The sequence below is a fragment of the Chionomys nivalis genome, chromosome 8, assembly GCF_950005125.1.
Source record: "Chionomys nivalis chromosome 8, mChiNiv1.1, whole genome shotgun sequence".
Classification (NCBI taxonomy): Eukaryota; Metazoa; Chordata; class Mammalia; order Rodentia; family Cricetidae; genus Chionomys; species Chionomys nivalis.
Window position 1 is genome coordinate 51055304 of NC_080093.1, and position 16422 is coordinate 51071725.

The window sequence follows — 16422 nt, forward strand, 5'->3', positions numbered from 1 at the left end:
CAGGTCATCCAGGGCTAGTGAGCTCCTGCCTCAGAACAAAGCGATGATAATGAAATAGGAAACGAGGGCCCAGAGGTGGCGGCACAAGCCTTTAATCCCAGCACTTGGGAGGCAGAGGCAGGCAGATCTCTGTGATTTTGAGGCCAGTCTGGTCTATGAAAGCTAGGTCCAGGATAGACAAATCCTGTCTCAAAGAGAAAAAAAAGGCGGGGGGACTGAGGGTACATGGAAGGCTATGGAGTTTGGAGATGTCAGGGAAGACCTCCCTGGGGAGTCAGAAAAATTGATGGCAAACAGGACAGCAGGCAGAGCTGGGAGAAGCTGGTACCCATTTCTGGGCTGTCCCGTTACCTCCCAAAGTGTCCCAAAATAGCTGCTGTGTATGCCTTGCTGTCCAATGTGGTCCTAGAGACAACCTGCCTTCCAGGGCCATATGGAAAGGTGACTTTAATACTGGCCAGTGATGTGGGCCCCTTGCTATGAGGCTCAGTGCAGTCCAGGGCACTTGGAGCTGGCCCTTCCTCAACCTCCAACTCACAAGGAACTCTAACAGATCCATATGTATATGGATCTGGAATTTTCAGTGGCCAAGCATGCACAAGGCCGAGTTCTAGTTCCTGCACTGGAGGAAGAGTGGAGGCCCAGATACACCAACTACAATTGCCCTCTCACCCTCACAGAATCCTCCAAGTTGTCATGAGGCTCACATAAGGTAGTGAAGGCTTCGCAAGTTGCTGAGCTCCAAGGAGAGCCAAGAGACTTCTGGTCTCCCAGGCATGTATGTAGTTATTGCTTACTGAGTATAGCTCGCTATCCGTCTAGCAGGGCAATTAAAAAGTATCTAAATACTTCCCACAGACACTCTCACATGGTCCTCTTGAGGCAGATGCTATTGTAAGATGCTGTTGCCATTTTACCGTGGAATTCAAGGCTCAAATTGTACAACTTGCTCAAGATCGTAGAAGCAGGCAACTTGGCTCTGTAGCCACCCCGGTTTTAACCCCTTCCCCATTCTGCCCCTGTGTCCCTGAAAGCCTCTTCCCATTTTCACGTCTACAAGCAAACCCTAGGATACCTTCCCTGCCCCCTCTCCCCTATGGGCCCTATCACCAGGCTGGGTCCAAGACTGGCACCCACAGATGCATGCTTGACCCCAGTCAGGCCAGCCACCCCGGCCCTACCCTGGGATCTGCGACTGGATGGTGTCTGTCTCCCTCTGCTGGTCCCATAGGGGACAGCCTGGCTGAACTGCTTTCCCCAGAGCTGGTCCATGTCCTTGTCTTCTCCAGAGTGGCTGGTGGGTGGTGGGGAAGTTGAGGAGTCAGTTGGGGGACCCGGGCCACACCCTGATGCACAGAAACCCAGGATCACCTTCTGGGATGCTGTGCCCAGAGGCTTGTCTTTAACAAGACCGCCAAGGGGTGGTCTTTAGGGAGGTCAGGTTGCCTCCTGATGCCTGCCCAGGGGGCCCCAAACAGCCTCTTTTCCCTTCTAACTCATGAATGGAGCTGTCAGCCATGGATTTATCTAAACCTTTTGTGAAGCTATTTATATTTCCAAGCGGGACCACATCTTGGGGTAATGAGTTCCATCGGTGCCCTCCCCTGCTGGGTGAAGCATGCTGCCTTTGATTTGTCCTAAACTTACCTCACTTGCACTCCAAGGGGGCCCTGTAACTCCAGCATGCCAGGTTTTGGTGAACAAGCTGAGCTTCCCCCTTTTCATCCCTCTGTGGGTTTGAAAAATTCCATTCCATCTCCCTTCCACGTCCAGCCACGCAGCCTGAAAAGACCTGGTCCCTCATGTGTGCATGGTGTCTGTGTGTCTGGAGCACGGCCACATCTTTATCTCACGGCAGCCTCGGGGGAGCTTTTGAGAGCCACAAGCTCTTCCATTCTCCCTGCTCTGGAGGCTAAGGACCAGCAACAGCCCAGACCTGAGCAGCCAGCCACATGTGGTGGCTCAAAGCAGCCGCCGCAGCAGCCAGCTTTCTTGGCTGCTCTCAAGGCTGATTCTTTCTTCTATCCCATCCGGAGCCCGCAGAAGGCTCGCCAGCCTGTGCGCTCTACGCCTTTCTCTATGCCATTTCACGGGGGAGACCTTCCTCCAGGATTCCTGTGTGCTTCATCCTGTATCTATACTGACGGTCTCTCTGTTGCCCTCTCTGAAGCTTAGGCTACAGTAAGGATGGGTTACACGGAGTAGGTAGGACACCATCATCATTGGAAGAGCACTACACAGTAGCTCCCGGGAGCAGTGACCCTGAGTACCGCCAGTCCAACACAGTAGAAGATTCCGACTTTAAGAATACCAGCCACATGCCCATTTTTACACAACTTGTGATGGATTCAGGATTCAGACCCGGGCAGCCCTGGCACCTAGACCTCACTCTGTCTCAGCAGACAACCTTCAAGGCTAGCAAAGGTTCTGAATCTTTGCTCTCCGGTTATTCAGCACAAATGTACCAAACCAATGCCACCTGCCAAACATTGTTCTGATAGCTGGGACAAAGGCCAGGAAACAAGAAAGCCTGGGCAGGACTTGGCAGTGGGGTTGGCAGCACACATGCATCACAAACAGGCCAAGTGGGGTTCTCCCTTCCTAGTGCCCCAACAGTCAGAGCTACCCTGTCCAGTTGGCTATCCCAGAGTAAGTACACAAAGGCCATTTCTTGTATGTACAGCCTAGCTCAAGACAAACCCAAGTGAACCCCAATTCCCCAAACTCCTTTGCCCTTCTGCTTTTCGATGACTCCAGTCTAGCAGAACTCCCGGAGCAACGCCACCCGGGCCGCCTATACTATAAGTAGGACTGCACAGGACATGCCCTGGAGGGACAGAGCCTTCTTGATGTGCCCGATCTGACTGACTGACAGCATGTTCCCAGAGTCACAGACTCCTGGCCTTCTCCCAGGTGCAGCTTCATGGGGGCTTTGGTGAGCCTTTGTTGTCCGCTGTGTCCCCTTCATTTCTGCTCCACTGCTGGTCAGAGCTTTGACCCTCACTGGTGCAGCTCGCTCCCTCCCTCAGGTTTCAGGAAAACGTCTAACCTGGTCACGCTCTTCTAGAGGAGGCTCTCCTCCCCCTCACCAGCATGCCTCTGTCCTTCCCTCACAGTGTCTGTCGTCCAAGAGCAGGAAGCTTTATCTTGTCTCTGCCGCATACTTGGGAAATCACACCCAGGATGGGTTGAACTAGTGAATGGCTGAGCACCAAAGTCCTAGGTTTGGGATTCCTGTGATTCAGCCCTAAGCAGCTGGATGAGGAGAGGCAATTGAAGGGAAGGGATACCTGAAGATAATGATTCACAAGGTTTGAAATGGTGGCCACTCTGCATTGCCATCTCCAGATACACTTCTGTTTACACAGATGTACCTACTTGTAGGAAGCTGCCTCTAACGTGGGGAAGGTGGGCACTCTAAAGTTTGGGAGTTGAATTCCAAGAGAGCATCACATCCAACTGCACTCGAGGGAGAAAAGGAGATGCGGAGAGGGGTCTTGACTCGCTCCAGGTCCTTTATGTGTAGAGCTGGAACCACACCTTGCTCTCCTTTTAGGATGGACAAGGTCTCTGTGGGTCCCAGCTCCTCCTCTCCCACTGTGCTCCTGGGGCAAAAGTGCATGGCTGGATGTGAGGACCGCAAGGCAGAGAGGTGGATTAGAACCCTTCCCACTAGACCACTGCCGAGGCACAGCACAGGGAAGCCCTGCAAGGATCTAAGTGTCAGGTTGGAAGGGGTCAGGGTGAGCATCCTGTGTTCCCTGTGTCCCCAGCCCACCCCCACAGTCCAGTGTACAGTAGAAGGTTCAGATGGTTTCCAGCACTGAGCAGGTGAGTGGGAGGGTGACCAAAGCATCCCCATCTCCTTTTGCCCGTGCATATGACCTCAGGTGGACAGTGCCTGGGCTCGATGTGTCAGGCAGAAGTGTACCGGTCAACAGCCTTATTCCTCGCCTCCACTGAGTCTTGCGGTCTGCCTCCTGTTGAGTCTGGTTGCTCAGGCAGGAGTCAGGGGAGGAAGCAGAGAATGTCTGAGGACCACACTTACCCAATCCTGGCTAGGGTGGGAGAATATTTTGGGAGGAAGAAACAGGAAATCAACAGCCAAATCTGTGTCAGTGTAGGACTAGGGATTGAACCCAGGGCTTTTGTTTGCTTTCGAGACAGGGTTTCTCTGTATAGCTCTGGCTGCCCAGGAACTCACTCTGTAGATCAACTGGTTTCTGACTGCGTCTGCCTCAAAATTGCTGGTGTTAAGGGCGTGCTCCACCACCACACCTGGCTTAAACCAAGGCTTTTTAAAATGTTAGGCAAGTGCTCTACTCAGAGATGCATTCCAGTCCTTTAGTTTTTTCCTCTATTAGTGTGTTGAGAGTGTTGGTACATACATGACACAGAGCAATTGTGGCAGAGGGCAACTTTTAGAAATCAGCCCTCTCCTTCCACTGTGGCTTCCGGGGTTGGTCTTGTCAGACCTGCACAGCAAGCACTCGAGTCACCCTGGCCCACCACACCTTTCTCCCTAAGCTGCCAAGGCTGGCTTTGAACTCCCTATGTAATCTCAATGGGCTTTGAATTTGTGATTTTTCTTTTTTTTCTTTTTTCTTTTTTTTTTTTTTTTTCGAGACAGGGTTTCTCTATAGTTTTTGGTGCCTGTCCTGGAACTAGCTCTTGTAGACCAGGTTGGTCTCGAACTCACAGAGATCCGCCTGCCTCTGCCTCCCGAGTGCTGGGATTAAAGGCGTGCGCCACCACCGCCCGGCTGAATTTGTGATTTTTCTGCCTCAGCCTCCCAAGAAGCTGAGATTACAAACACATGCCACCATGCCTGACTCTGCAGTTATGTTTGGGGGTGCATTGAGTATGGGGGGTGGTTATAAGGAAAGGGGGTGCTATGAGCAGAGGGTGCAAGCTGGATCCCTTTTTCTTACCACTTAGAGTGAATTATTTATTTATTTATTTATTTGTTTGTTTTTTGAGACAGGATTTCTGTGTAACTTTGGAATCTGTCCTAGAGCTCAGTCTGTAGACAGAACTCACAGAGATCCACCTGTCTCTGGCTCCCAAATGCAGTGCTGGGATTAAAGGCATGCCACCACTGCCTGGCAACTTCTTTTTTTCCTTTTTGACAGTGTCTTGCTATGTAGCCCAGGTTGGCCTCTCAAACTTGCAGTCTCCCTAGAGATAGGGATTAATATGAGCCATCATACCTGGCTAAACACCTATGAATCCTAGGCTGTGTCTGAGGAACACAGAGCAACAAACAAAACAGAAGCAGTCCCTGCCTACATGCAGCTGCCACAATAGCAGGGAACACAAATATTAAACACAAAGGAAAACCGATAAACACCATGGTGACAAAGGGAACCATTGCTGCTGAGCCCATGAGGAGATGCCAGCATGAGAGAGGCAGAAGGCCACAACCTTGGAAGCAACTGAAGTGACAGCCAAAGGGCCTGACAGGGTTTTGGGTTAGGTGATCCCAGGTGGGCGAACTGGGTGGGACCTGGATCCTGCAGATTCAAGATCTTGAGACTGGACTCCGGCCAGGAGAGCTAATGGTGGAGGCAGATCATTGGAAACTGTGTGTTTGAAAGGAGCGCAGTGGAGAGGGAAGAGAGGCCATATTGCCATCTGTCCTGGAGATGACAGCCAGGGGCTACTGAACAATGGAGTGGGCAGGACTGCACAGGCTAACTCCCAGCCTAACGAGCTGAAGGTTGGCTTCTACATTTACACTGCTGGGTGCCTTGGATGTGGAAAGGGAAAGCAAGAAGAGCCCAGAAAAACAAAGAGGGGCTGGGTAACAAATAGAGCCTCCTATCATCCACAGGACTACAGGGGTAATGGGAGATATGTTGTTCCGAGCAGTCCCTTCAATACTTGAAGGAACGAACCCAGGGCAAGGCGAAGGTCTTCCAGCAGATAACCCTCATCCTTTCACAGTCTCGGGTAACTGGTAAGATGTGGCGCACGCCTTTAATCCCAGCACTCGGGAGGCAGAGGCAGGCGGATCTCTGTGAGTTCGAGACCAGCCTGGTCTACAGAGCTAGTTCCAGGACAGGCTCCAAAGCCACAGAGAAACCCTGTCTCGAAAAAAACCAAAAAAAAAAAAAAAAAAAAAAAAAAAAAAGATGTACACAAACCATGTGTAGTGCTTTAGCCTTTGCAAGGCTTCCCAGTTCATGGCTTCAGCCCCAACCAAGACTCAGGACCTTCCACCTACTGATATGCCCCCACTCAATTGCACCTCTGCTCCTCCTGTCAGGTCCATGCTTGTACCTTTTTTTCTGCCCCAGAACCCATAAATCCGTGTATTTATGGAGATCAATGAAGGATCTTGAAACCAGAATGAACAGCCCTTCCTTCTCCTGGCTCTTGAAGCAAGTTACATTAACTTTTCGGAGGAGCTGGTGATTGCAGCCACTTCAGTTCCCAGTCCACGGGCTGTCTTGCTTTGACCCTGTAACCCCTTTTACTGTAAGTTAACGACCGGGGAGGGTCTACTCGTCCCGGGACTCTGGTCCAGGGCTTGATCCTTGGGGCAGGCACCTTGCTCTTCGGAGCTCCGTCCTATGGGCCCATCGTCCCATGTGCCCAGCGGAGCCCAGTGGAGCTGCAGGGCTCTGCAAGGCGTGGTGGAAAGTTAGAGTTGGGCAGGGGGGACCCACACCTGATGAATGACTCAGGAGCTCGCACTCTGGAGTCACGTGACAAAGGCCACACCCCGGGAACTGACTGAATCACGTGACACCAGAACCAAGGAACGTTTTTCTCACGTGACGGAGGTGCCTCGGGTGGACCAATAAGGGTGCGGAGGCCGGACTGGCGGGGGGCGGAGGGAAGGAAGGAGACGGTGCGCGGGAAGGGAACTCAAGTGTTCGTTCGTAGTGACTGGGATTCGCTGTGGGTCAGGTCTGGTCCGGGTATGGTTGCAAATTAGGTTCAAGTTCAGTGCTGGTGAACCATGAGGTGCCTGATCACCGGCGGCAACGTGAAGGGTGAGTTTGGATGTGCCTGGCGGCGGGACACGTGAACAAGCCCTAGGAGCCCCTTAATCTCTTTCTGCTAATTTCCCCCTAATCTCCCTGCAGTGCTGGGCAAGGCTGTCCATTCGCTATCCCGAATCGGGGACGAGCTCTATCTGGAACCCTTGAAGGACGGGGTAAGAGGTGGGACTCGAGTGGGGGCGGGTTCGATGGGGAATGGGGAGCCTAGACTGGCCCTCACTCTCGGCCTTGCATAATATGATGGTGTGGGCAGGTGTTTCGGCGCAGTTATTTTCCTCTGGGGTTGGTGGGGCATCAGCTTGGGCCCTGACTTCTGAGGCTGCATGTGTGTACAGAGGGCACTTGCCCTCCCTAAAGCGCCAAGTGGTAGGCAGGGTGGGGCTGAAGTAACGGGGAAAGCAAGCATGGCAGACCCTGGGCCACGGAACACTGGGAGGTTCACATGCAGAAGGTCTTGCTATACGGAAGGAGGAAAGGAGAATTTCAGTAAGCGATGGAAGAGGAGGGCCATAGGGTGAAAAAGAAGACCATTGGGGTGGGCCTGCCGTTGCCCCTGACTGTATCTTCCCTGCTTTTTGTGTCTCAGCTCTCGTTGCGGACTGTGAACTCTTCCCGTTCTGCCTATGCCTGCTTTCTCTTCGCTCCACTCTTCTTCCAGCAGTACCAGGCAGCTTCCCCTGGTCAGGACCTGCTGCGCTGTAAGATCCTGATGAAGGTGAGAACCAGCCGAAGCATCTTCACAGCTGTGCCTCTGCCAGTTCACTCAGTGAATAATTACTAGGGAGTTAGCCTCATATGGGAGCAATTCCATGCAAAGTGCAGGGATGTAAAGATGTCTAGACATTAGAAGGTTGTAAGAGTTGTGGAGAGGGTGGTGACATTCGAGTTGGTCAAGAAAAGGTTAGCAGCGCTTCCCTGCAAAGGAAACAGCATGGACATGGCCTGGAAGTGTGCAGACATCCTGCATTCAGTGGGAGCCCCATTTAAAGCTTTGTTGGGCCAGTGATGGACCAGGACCTACATGGGATGTAGATCTGGTTCATGGAGGCACAGTGCCAGGCTGATGTCCTACCCTACCCAGTCCTTCCTGTCCGTCTTCCGCTCTCTGGCGATGGTGGAGAAGTCTGTGGAGAAGTGCTGCATCTCACTCAGTGGCAGCAACAGCCACCTGGTGGTCCAGCTCCACTGCAAGTATGGTGAGCAAGCGGCTGACCAGTTCCCTTCGTGGGTGTGGGGGAAGTGAAGGTTGTCAAGCCCACTGACACCCTTTCTCCTTTTCCAGGGGTCAAGAAAACACACAACCTCTCCTTCCAGGACTGTGAGTCCCTACAAGCTGTCTTCAACCCAGCCTTTTGCCCCCACCTGCTCCGTGCCCCAGCACGGTGAGTACGCCCTGCTTCAGGCTTCGTCTTTGGGGCTTTTAAGTGTCATTCTGGGAATGTGCCGTTTTCACTAGGCTTGGTTAACTTACGCCTGTCATCCCAGAAGTTCTTAGGTGGACTTGGGAGGATCAGGAGTTCAAGGTCAGTGAGTTTATAGACTAACCCAGATACTGTGAGACTCTCAACAAGGGCGTCTGTGCTGGGGAGATAACTCAGCAAGTCCGATGAGCAAGCGATGAGCAAGCGTGAGGGCCTGGTTTTGAGTCCCAGAGCCCCTATAAAAATGTGTGCTGTCCACTTGTAATTCTAGTCTTGGGGGGCAGGGGTAGAAACAAGATTCCTGGGATTCACAACCCCAGGCCAGTGAAAGACTCTGTCTCAAATAAACACAGACTTGAGAAGGCCCACTGCCCGAGGAAGGCTGACTCTGCTCGATAGAACATACATAAAGGCAAGACACCGCTTTCTTATGAGGGAAACGAGGTTTCTGTGTCAAGACCTCCCAGCTCAGTGCACATTTGGGCCCTTACCTGGCTCTTCAAAAACATAGGCTACTGCCCACCCCCATGCCCATTGACATGGGGTTCTGCCTTCTGTATCCCAGATGCCTGGCTTGGCTCTCTGCTGCTCAGGCATGCTTTGACTACTTTTCTAGAAAGGATCTCTTGTATGACCTCAGTATCCTTGAAGTCTGTCCTTGACCTGTGTCACAGCTTCAAAGCCCTCTGATCTGCTTGTTCTTCTGAGGTGTCCTTAAAGCAGCTGCTTCCTAACTACCAGGGTCTAGACTCTGAGTTAAAGGAAGAGCCTGGGAAGGAAGCTGGAATCTAGGTGGGCAATTCACCAGCCGGCATCAAGAGACTGCAGGGCAAGGAGAATGTGGGCTCCAGCAGAGGTGAAGGTCCCTGAAGACCAGTCCAGAGCACAGTGGACTCTTCACCTGCCCATGCTGGACACTTTTCATTGAGTGACTGAAAGTCCCCTCAGGTCCCAATATCAGCTTTCCAAGGGTCTGTTAATAGTGATGGAGAGAAATTTGCACTAGGGGTTGTTTCTTACTAAAAATTAGCAATTGCAATTTTGTCATATTTTCCCCCCTCAGTACTGGCTCCAGAACCTAGGTCCTTGTGCTTGCTAGGTACTCTACCACCCAGCTAAATTCCCAGCCCCAGCTGCTTCTCTTTCTAACTTAATTTCAAATACAGAAGTCAGTAAGTTGGCTCAGCAGTTGGGCTGAGCTGTCAAGTTTAAAATCCCAGAACCCACACGGCGGAAGGAGGACTGACTCCTGTGGGTTGTCCCGGATCGTCACCTGTGCGCCAGGGCACCTGTGCGCCAGGGCATCTGCACGCCCCTTCCCTCCGCAGCACATGCACGCCCACAAAAATGATTTTTGAAAATCCAAATATAGATACCAGGTGCTCTTCCCCTGCCCCCAGTGCTCGGCTGTAACCCAAAGACTGCACATTCCACTGAGCTCCAGCTCCAGCTCCTGAAGCAAATCTAGGTGTCACCTTTCTGCACACGTTCAGTAATATGTATCATTAGAAGGTGGGAGCCAAGGCCTCGTGTGGTGACACCCACCTTTAATCTTATTACCTGGGAGGCAGAGGCAGGCAGAACTCTATGAGTTTCAGGCCAACCAGAGCTCTATATAAACCCTGTCTCAAAAAACACCAGAACCAGGCCAGGTGGCAGTGGCACACGCCTTTAATCCCAGCACTCTGAAGGCAAAGGCAGGCAGATCACTGTGAGTTGGAGGCCAGCCTGGTCTACAGAGCTAGTTCAAGGACAGCCAGGGCTGGAGAAACCCTGTCTCAAAAACAAAACAAAAAGGATCTACCCTTTTCCATTTTTGTGTGTGGGTGCAAGGTGTTGCTATTTTATACAAGTTGACCGGGAGCTCCTGGGTTCAGTAGCTGGGTTGGGTATGGTGGCGCACACCTGTGATCCCAGCTATTTAAGAAGAGGGCAGGTGGATTGCTCCAAGTTTGAGGTCAGCCAGGACTACATAAAGAGAACATGTTTTTAAACGACCCCACCCACCCCTCAAAGTAGCTGCGACGAAGAGCAGTGTGCCCTGCACCCAGCTTCCCATTTTCCCCCTTTTGTACTAGGGATGTGCCGGGCCTTTGCCCTGTAGTTGTGTTTCTTGGTCCTTTAGCAAACAGTCCTTTGTTCCACACCGTGCAGCGCTGCCGGCCCATCCTGCGGGCCCAGGCTTTGTTTTAGCAAACAGTCCTTTGTTCCACACCGTGCAGCGCTGCCGGCCCATCCTGCGTGCCCTGGCTTTGTTGAGGCTGTACATACTTGACTCATACCTCCCCAGTCCTCGAGTGGACAAAGCACCTCACGTACATCTGCTGTGTCCTTTGTCACAGGGTTCTGGCAGAGGCTGTTCTGTCCTTTCCCCCTGCGCTGACTGAGGTCACACTGGGCATTGGCCATGGCCAGCGGGTCATCCTGCGCAGCTACCAGGAGGAGGAGGCAGGTGAGGGAATTAGACCTCCCCCAAGAGGGAACAGCTGGGCTGAGGCCAGAGCTCAAGACCTTTAGCTCCCCCTGTGCCTGCCCTGTAGATAACGCCAACAAAGCCATGGTGACTGAGACCAGCATTGGAGAGGAGGACTTCCAGCAGCTGCAGGCCCCAGAAGGGATAGCTGTCACCTTCTGCCTCAAGGAATTTCGGGTGAGTTCTCTAGCACCGCCAGCTGGTCTTTCTACCCAACATAGGCTCTCACTGCCTGCTTCTTCCATCCCAGGGTCTCCTGAGCTTTGCAGAGTCGGCAAACTTGTCTCTTAGCGTCCACTTTGATGTTCCAGGCAGGTAATTCTAGGCTTGGCGACCGGGTAGGAGAGAGGGCTCTGGGATGTCCAGAGCAGAGCAGGCTGGCCTAGCTCACCCCCATTCCTTGACTCAGGCCAGTCATCTTTACCATTGAGGATTCTTTGCTGGACGGCCACTTTGTCTTGGCCACACTCTTAGAACAAGACCCATGTTCCCAGGACCTGTGCTCCCCAAAGCCCTGCCAGCCAGTGCCTCAGGAGGCTCACAGGTAAGGACACCCACCCTGCTCTCCCTCTCTGCCCCTCAGGCTGAGCCTGCTACTGCTACCTTCTGCACCTCCCCCAGTACAGATTTCCTGTCAGGCCCCAGCCTCTGCAGGGCTCCCAGCCTTCATGGTCAGCTGTACTGAGACCCCTCCCATCCAAAGAGGCATCCCCAAGGTCCTGCTGGCTTCCTTCTCTGGCTGAGGCCACCCCTCTGAGCCTCTTCCCAGGATAGGAGGGAAAGGGCTGCTGGGAGGCAGGGAGCTGCCTGGTGCTGGGAAGCAGGTGGCTGGAAGGGCAGGTGGGTTGGGGAGGCTGGGATCAGTGTAGTGGAAGCAGAGGAAGTCTGGTCTGGCTTGTGGCCCAGCATATCCCCGGGCTCTGGTGCTCTCCAGCTCCTCTCCCTTGGGAAGGTGAGGGATTGGGCCCCATGTGGCCCTCTTCACAGGACTGTTGCTTCCCTCCCCCAGCTGAGCTAAATTGGCCCCCAGGATGCCTCCCTCAGGCCTCTACCTGAACTCTGATCAAAGGGGTTCCAGTTCCACCCCCTGCAGGAAGCTCCCACTTAACCCCTGCATCCTTTCCTCCCAGCCAAATCAGGAAGTAATAAAACCAAAAGCTCACCAGCAGTCTTGAGGCCTCAAGCCCTTGCAAAGTGGGGCCTGCTCTGGATCCCTCTTCTTTCCCTGTTCCTTGCTAATACTGTCTCTGCCTACAGCACACCCCCCTTAGATGACTTTACCAATGATGACATCGACTGTTACATGATTGCCATGGAAACCACCGTGGGCAGCGAGGGCTCCCGGGCGCAGCCTTCCACTTCCCTCCCCCGCGCCTCCCAGCCCTCCCATGACCTTGCACCCTCCTCAGAGGAAGAGGAGGAAGCTGAGCCCAGTACAGTGCCTGGGACTCCCCCACCCAAGAAGGTAGGAGCTGGAAGTTGGGGTAGGAACTGTGAGGTGAGGAAGGAAGCTGCTCCTAGAACTGACTGGGCTTTCTCTATTCTCTTTCCAGTTTCGTTCACTCTTCTTTGGTTCCATCCTGGCCCCTGTGCACTCCCCACAGGGTCCCAGCCCTGTGCTGGCTGAAGACAGTGATGGTGAAGGCTGAACTTGAGAAACTGAAGCCTATATCCAATGGCCCATGGACCAGAAGCAGGCCCAGCCAGTGGCAGGGCTGGTCCTCAGTCCCTGGGCATGGAAAAGGGGCTATGCTTAGGGTAGGCCCCACTTAGCTATCTCAGAGCTGCCTAGGCTACCACGCTTGGTCTATGTTCTATATTATTCACTCAACTGTGTCAATCATGTCTCTTTCTGGTGCCCAACTGCCACCAGATAGGTTCCTCACCTCTTTCTTACTGTAGAGCCACAGGCCATGCCTTCCTCAGGCTTGCCTGCCTCTTTAAAAAGTGCTAGTTACCCTCTGCCAATCATGAACTTCCTATCAAACCTCTGGGACCTTCTGTGGTTGGTAGGAACGATTTCTCTTGCTTTCCCAATACTTGGGCCTTGGCTTGGCATCCTAATAGCCTCTAGACCTGAGCATGCCAGTGGGGTTGCCCTGGCTGGGCCCATGTCCAGCCAGTCAGTCTGCCTCCCCAGGTGGCTTCGTACCAAAGGGCTGCTGGCCCACTGTCTGGGATGAGTGAGACAGAGGCCATGGCGAGAATCCAGCTTTGACCTTTATTCAAGAGACCAGATGGGTTGCCCCAGGATCCAGCTGCCAGCCGTGCAAGGCTGGAGACCCACAATCTGGTCTGCCATTGCCCTGAGCTGCAGCCTTGGCCCCAGGATTCCACTGCAGCCACCACAGGTGCTGGTGGGAGGGAGCCCTGGGGGACTAGACGCTGCTATTGATTCATTAAAAAAAGAAAAGACACTTAACGCTGTGTGTTCCCCATGATGGGTGGGCCTGAGGGGACCGTGACCCATGGCAGCATGATTTCTGTACAAATAATCCATCATCTGGGGCAAAGGGGCAACACATGGAGGCTATTTCTTGGCTTTGGCAGAATTGCGGGGTGGGGTGATGGGACGGCCTCCAGGGTTCAGGCCACTGAACTGCCCATACTTCCCCTTGTTCTTGTCAGCGGGCTTGAGGATCTGAAAGAGAAAAGGCGGGTCAGGTTCCTGGCACTAAGTCAGGTAGTCGTGACAACGTCTTCCCCACACCCACCTGGAAGGAGCACATAAGAGTCTCATCCACGCTCATCATGGCACCGGCATTGTCAAACTCGCCACAGTAGTTGGGAGCAGAGAAGAGTGTCACCAACTGCCTCTTGGCAAAGAACTCATAGCCATCTTCTACAACCTGGGCAAGGATAGGAAATGTTTAGTCTACAAGTTAGGTAGCTGGCCATCCCCAGCCTGCCGTAGGACCACCTGCCCACCTGGTGCGCCCGGCAGATGAGGTCCAAATCATGCTTGTGCAGGAACTTGGCCACCACCTCGGCCCCAAAGGTGAAGGAGACACCACGGTCATTCTCGCCCCAGCCTTGAACATCCTTGTCAGGGTCAGACCACAGCAGATCACACAGGAGGCCCTGGTCAGGCACATCTGTGGGCCGCATAATACGCCTGATCTGCTCCATGGACTGCAAGTCTGGAGACAGGCCTGGAGGAAGGAGGTTTTCCTTAAACCGAAAAGCAAGGGCTCTCCCATGCCCAGAAGCTCTTGAGGGATCAGTCCCTCCCTCCCCACCACCAATGGGCTCCTCTTTTGGACTCCTCAGGCAGGTGGAATTCATTATCCCTCAGCTTTTAAAAGAGCAAGGAGCAGACCTCCATGGGGGAAAGGAGATGAGTGAGTTGCCTACAGGATGCCAAATGCCACAACAGGAAAGAGTGCAGCCAAACTGGGGGGTGGTGAGTGACTTCCTACAATAAGTGACATCCAAGATGAGATTCAAGGAGAGCTATTCCAGGAAACTGAGTTATGCCAACAACTTTCCAAGGCCCCTAAGGATGTAGTCCAGGAACCCCAAGCATCGGCCCCACTGCCACTCTCACCTCCGTGGCAGCAGAAGATCTTCTCGTCTACAATGGCTGCAATGGGCAAGCAGTTGAAGCAGTCGGTGAACGTTTTCCACAGTTTGATGTTGTAGCGTCTCTTGCCTGCACAGGAGAAGGAGATGTCTCACAGGGAAGACCACCCACCCCATGCAACCCTCGGGCTAGCTTTCTGCGCACCCCAGGGTATTGTGTGGGTTACTCTGGGCTCGAGCCCCCCTCCCTGCACTATCCACAGTCCTCCTAATCCTGCCTTCCAGAATTCTAACACAGGAACCTAAACTCCAGTCTGGCCCAAGGTCGATGTTGGCACCCACTCCCACAAACAGGGCAAACTAAAAGCAGGTCTGGTTTATTCATACAGGCACCCTACAGATAGATACCTTAGATGCTCAGGTAAGGGAGTTAACAGAGGTGAGTGTCATCAGGCAGGACTGTGGGGGGAGCCCTTCCTAAGTGTCAGTGATGACAGCATGTCATGGTACACGAGGGGTCTCTGGGCACCAGACCAATGTAAGGGTCCTATGAAGAGCAGGGAATGTAGTTCTGGGCAGCTCACATTCATCATAGAAGCCGTAGATGCGGTTGATGCTGGCACACTCGTGGTTCCCACGGAGCAGAAAGAAATTCTCAGGGTATTTGATCTTATAGGCCAGCAGCAGGCAGATGGTCTCCAAAGACTGCTTGCCACGGTCCACATAGTCCCCCAAGAAAAGGTAGTTGCTCTCTGGGGGGAAGCCACCATACTCAAACAGCCGTAGAAGGTCATAGTACTGGCCATGGATGTCACCTAGGAACCAGAGAAGGCTAGATAGGAGCAAGATCTAAACTTGAACCCAGGGCCAGCAATAGGCTATAAAGCAGAAGAAAACCAGGCAGTGGGGCGGGAGTGGGGGCTATTTCCAGGAAGCGAGGGGGTTCTGAGCAAGGGCTCACCACAGATCTTGAGAGGCGCCTCAAGCTCCAGAAGAATAGGCTGGCTCAGGAAAATCTCCCGGGATTTGAGGCAGAGACCACGGATCTCGTTCTCTGTTAGTTGCACATTCTTTCCAGGCCGTGAGCCCTGCACTGGGTACGGAATGGGGTCTTAGGACCCTAACCTCGCAGACAGGATCGGGGTAGGCGTCATACCCTCCCATCATGGGCAACTGTTGCCAGGGAGCCGCCCCGAAACCTCTGCCTCAGGCCTCCGAAGGCTGATTCGACCCTCTCAGCCACCCAGGAGGCCTGAGAGAGACGCCTGTTTTCAGTACGCCTGTCAACCGAGGCCTCCCCGCTCCGGGCCCTTTTCCCAGCTAGCTTCGCCGGCCTCTCACCCTGAGTCCGGGCCACGCGTGCGGCCCCGGCCCCGGGGCCCACTCCAAAGCCCCGGCGCGCGGACGGGGAGGTGGCCGTGTCCACGGAACCTCACGGCCTGTCCCCGCCCAAGCGACGCTGGCCCCCGGGAGCCGCAGGCCCGCCCGCGCGCCACTTCCGGACGGCGACGGGCCCGGGGATGGCGCGCGCGCACCTTCCCTACCCCTGCCCACCTTCCAGCAGGCGCCCGATGATGGAGTCCAGGTTGAGCTTCTCGCTGTCGGACATGGCGGCGCCGCCGCTCCTGCCCAGCAGCTCCAGGCCCTCTCCTGCCTCCCGCCCTCTCGCAGCCTCCTTCCGGCCTGGCTCTCCTTCCGCCCGCCCCAGCCCGCCCCCAGCCCTCCGCCCCGCCTTCTCGGCTGGCCGCCCCGCCCCGCCGCGCCCGCCGTCCTCTGCTCTCTGGCGCCCCCGCTGGACGGCAAGCGCCGCAGCTCGGAGGGCCTCGGGGGAGTCGGCGGAGCCTAGCTAGGTGGCGGGCGGGGCTTGGTAGGGCGGGGTTGAGTTGGTTCCACCCCGGAGGACTCGCCCTGCCGCGTTCCGAGGCCTTAGGGCCGGAAGTACTGTGGAAATTGTTTTTCTCTCTCAAAGGTCTCTTCTCACCCCAGCCCTCCGTGA

The 16422-nt window shown here is 54.2% G+C and overlaps 2 protein-coding genes across 3 annotated transcripts; one reads left to right on the forward strand and one right to left on the reverse strand.

Annotated features, from left to right (window-relative positions):
* The first annotated feature begins 6851 nt into the window (after positions 1–6851).
* Rad9a (RAD9 checkpoint clamp component A) lies at positions 6852–13090 on the forward strand. Of its 2 annotated transcripts, XM_057779310.1 has the most exons (11): positions 6852–7001; positions 7095–7165; positions 7597–7725; positions 8092–8206; positions 8293–8392; positions 10774–10883; positions 10972–11081; positions 11155–11219; positions 11314–11448; positions 12162–12369; positions 12458–13090. In XM_057779310.1, the coding sequence occupies exons 1-11, from the start codon at positions 6968–6970 to the stop codon at positions 12551–12553; spliced, it is 1173 nt and encodes a 390-aa protein (XP_057635293.1). In that variant the 5' UTR covers positions 6852–6967; the 3' UTR covers positions 12554–13090. The 2 variants fall into 2 exon arrangements, with proteins under 2 accessions (XP_057635293.1, XP_057635294.1); XM_057779311.1 differs by lacking the exon at positions 8092–8206 and having other exon boundaries at positions 8325–8392.
* Positions 13091–13106: 16 nt separating this feature from the next.
* On the reverse strand, positions 13107–16119 carry Ppp1ca (protein phosphatase 1 catalytic subunit alpha). Its single transcript, XM_057779312.1, has 7 exons — positions 15981–16119; positions 15388–15519; positions 15011–15241; positions 14452–14556; positions 13833–14056; positions 13619–13753; positions 13107–13545 (listed from the first exon to the last, which is right to left on the reverse strand). Exons 1-7 carry the CDS (start codon positions 16033–16035, stop codon positions 13435–13437), a joined length of 993 nt encoding a protein of 330 aa, XP_057635295.1. The 5' UTR covers positions 16036–16119; the 3' UTR covers positions 13107–13434.
* Positions 16120–16422: the final 303 nt, after the last annotated feature.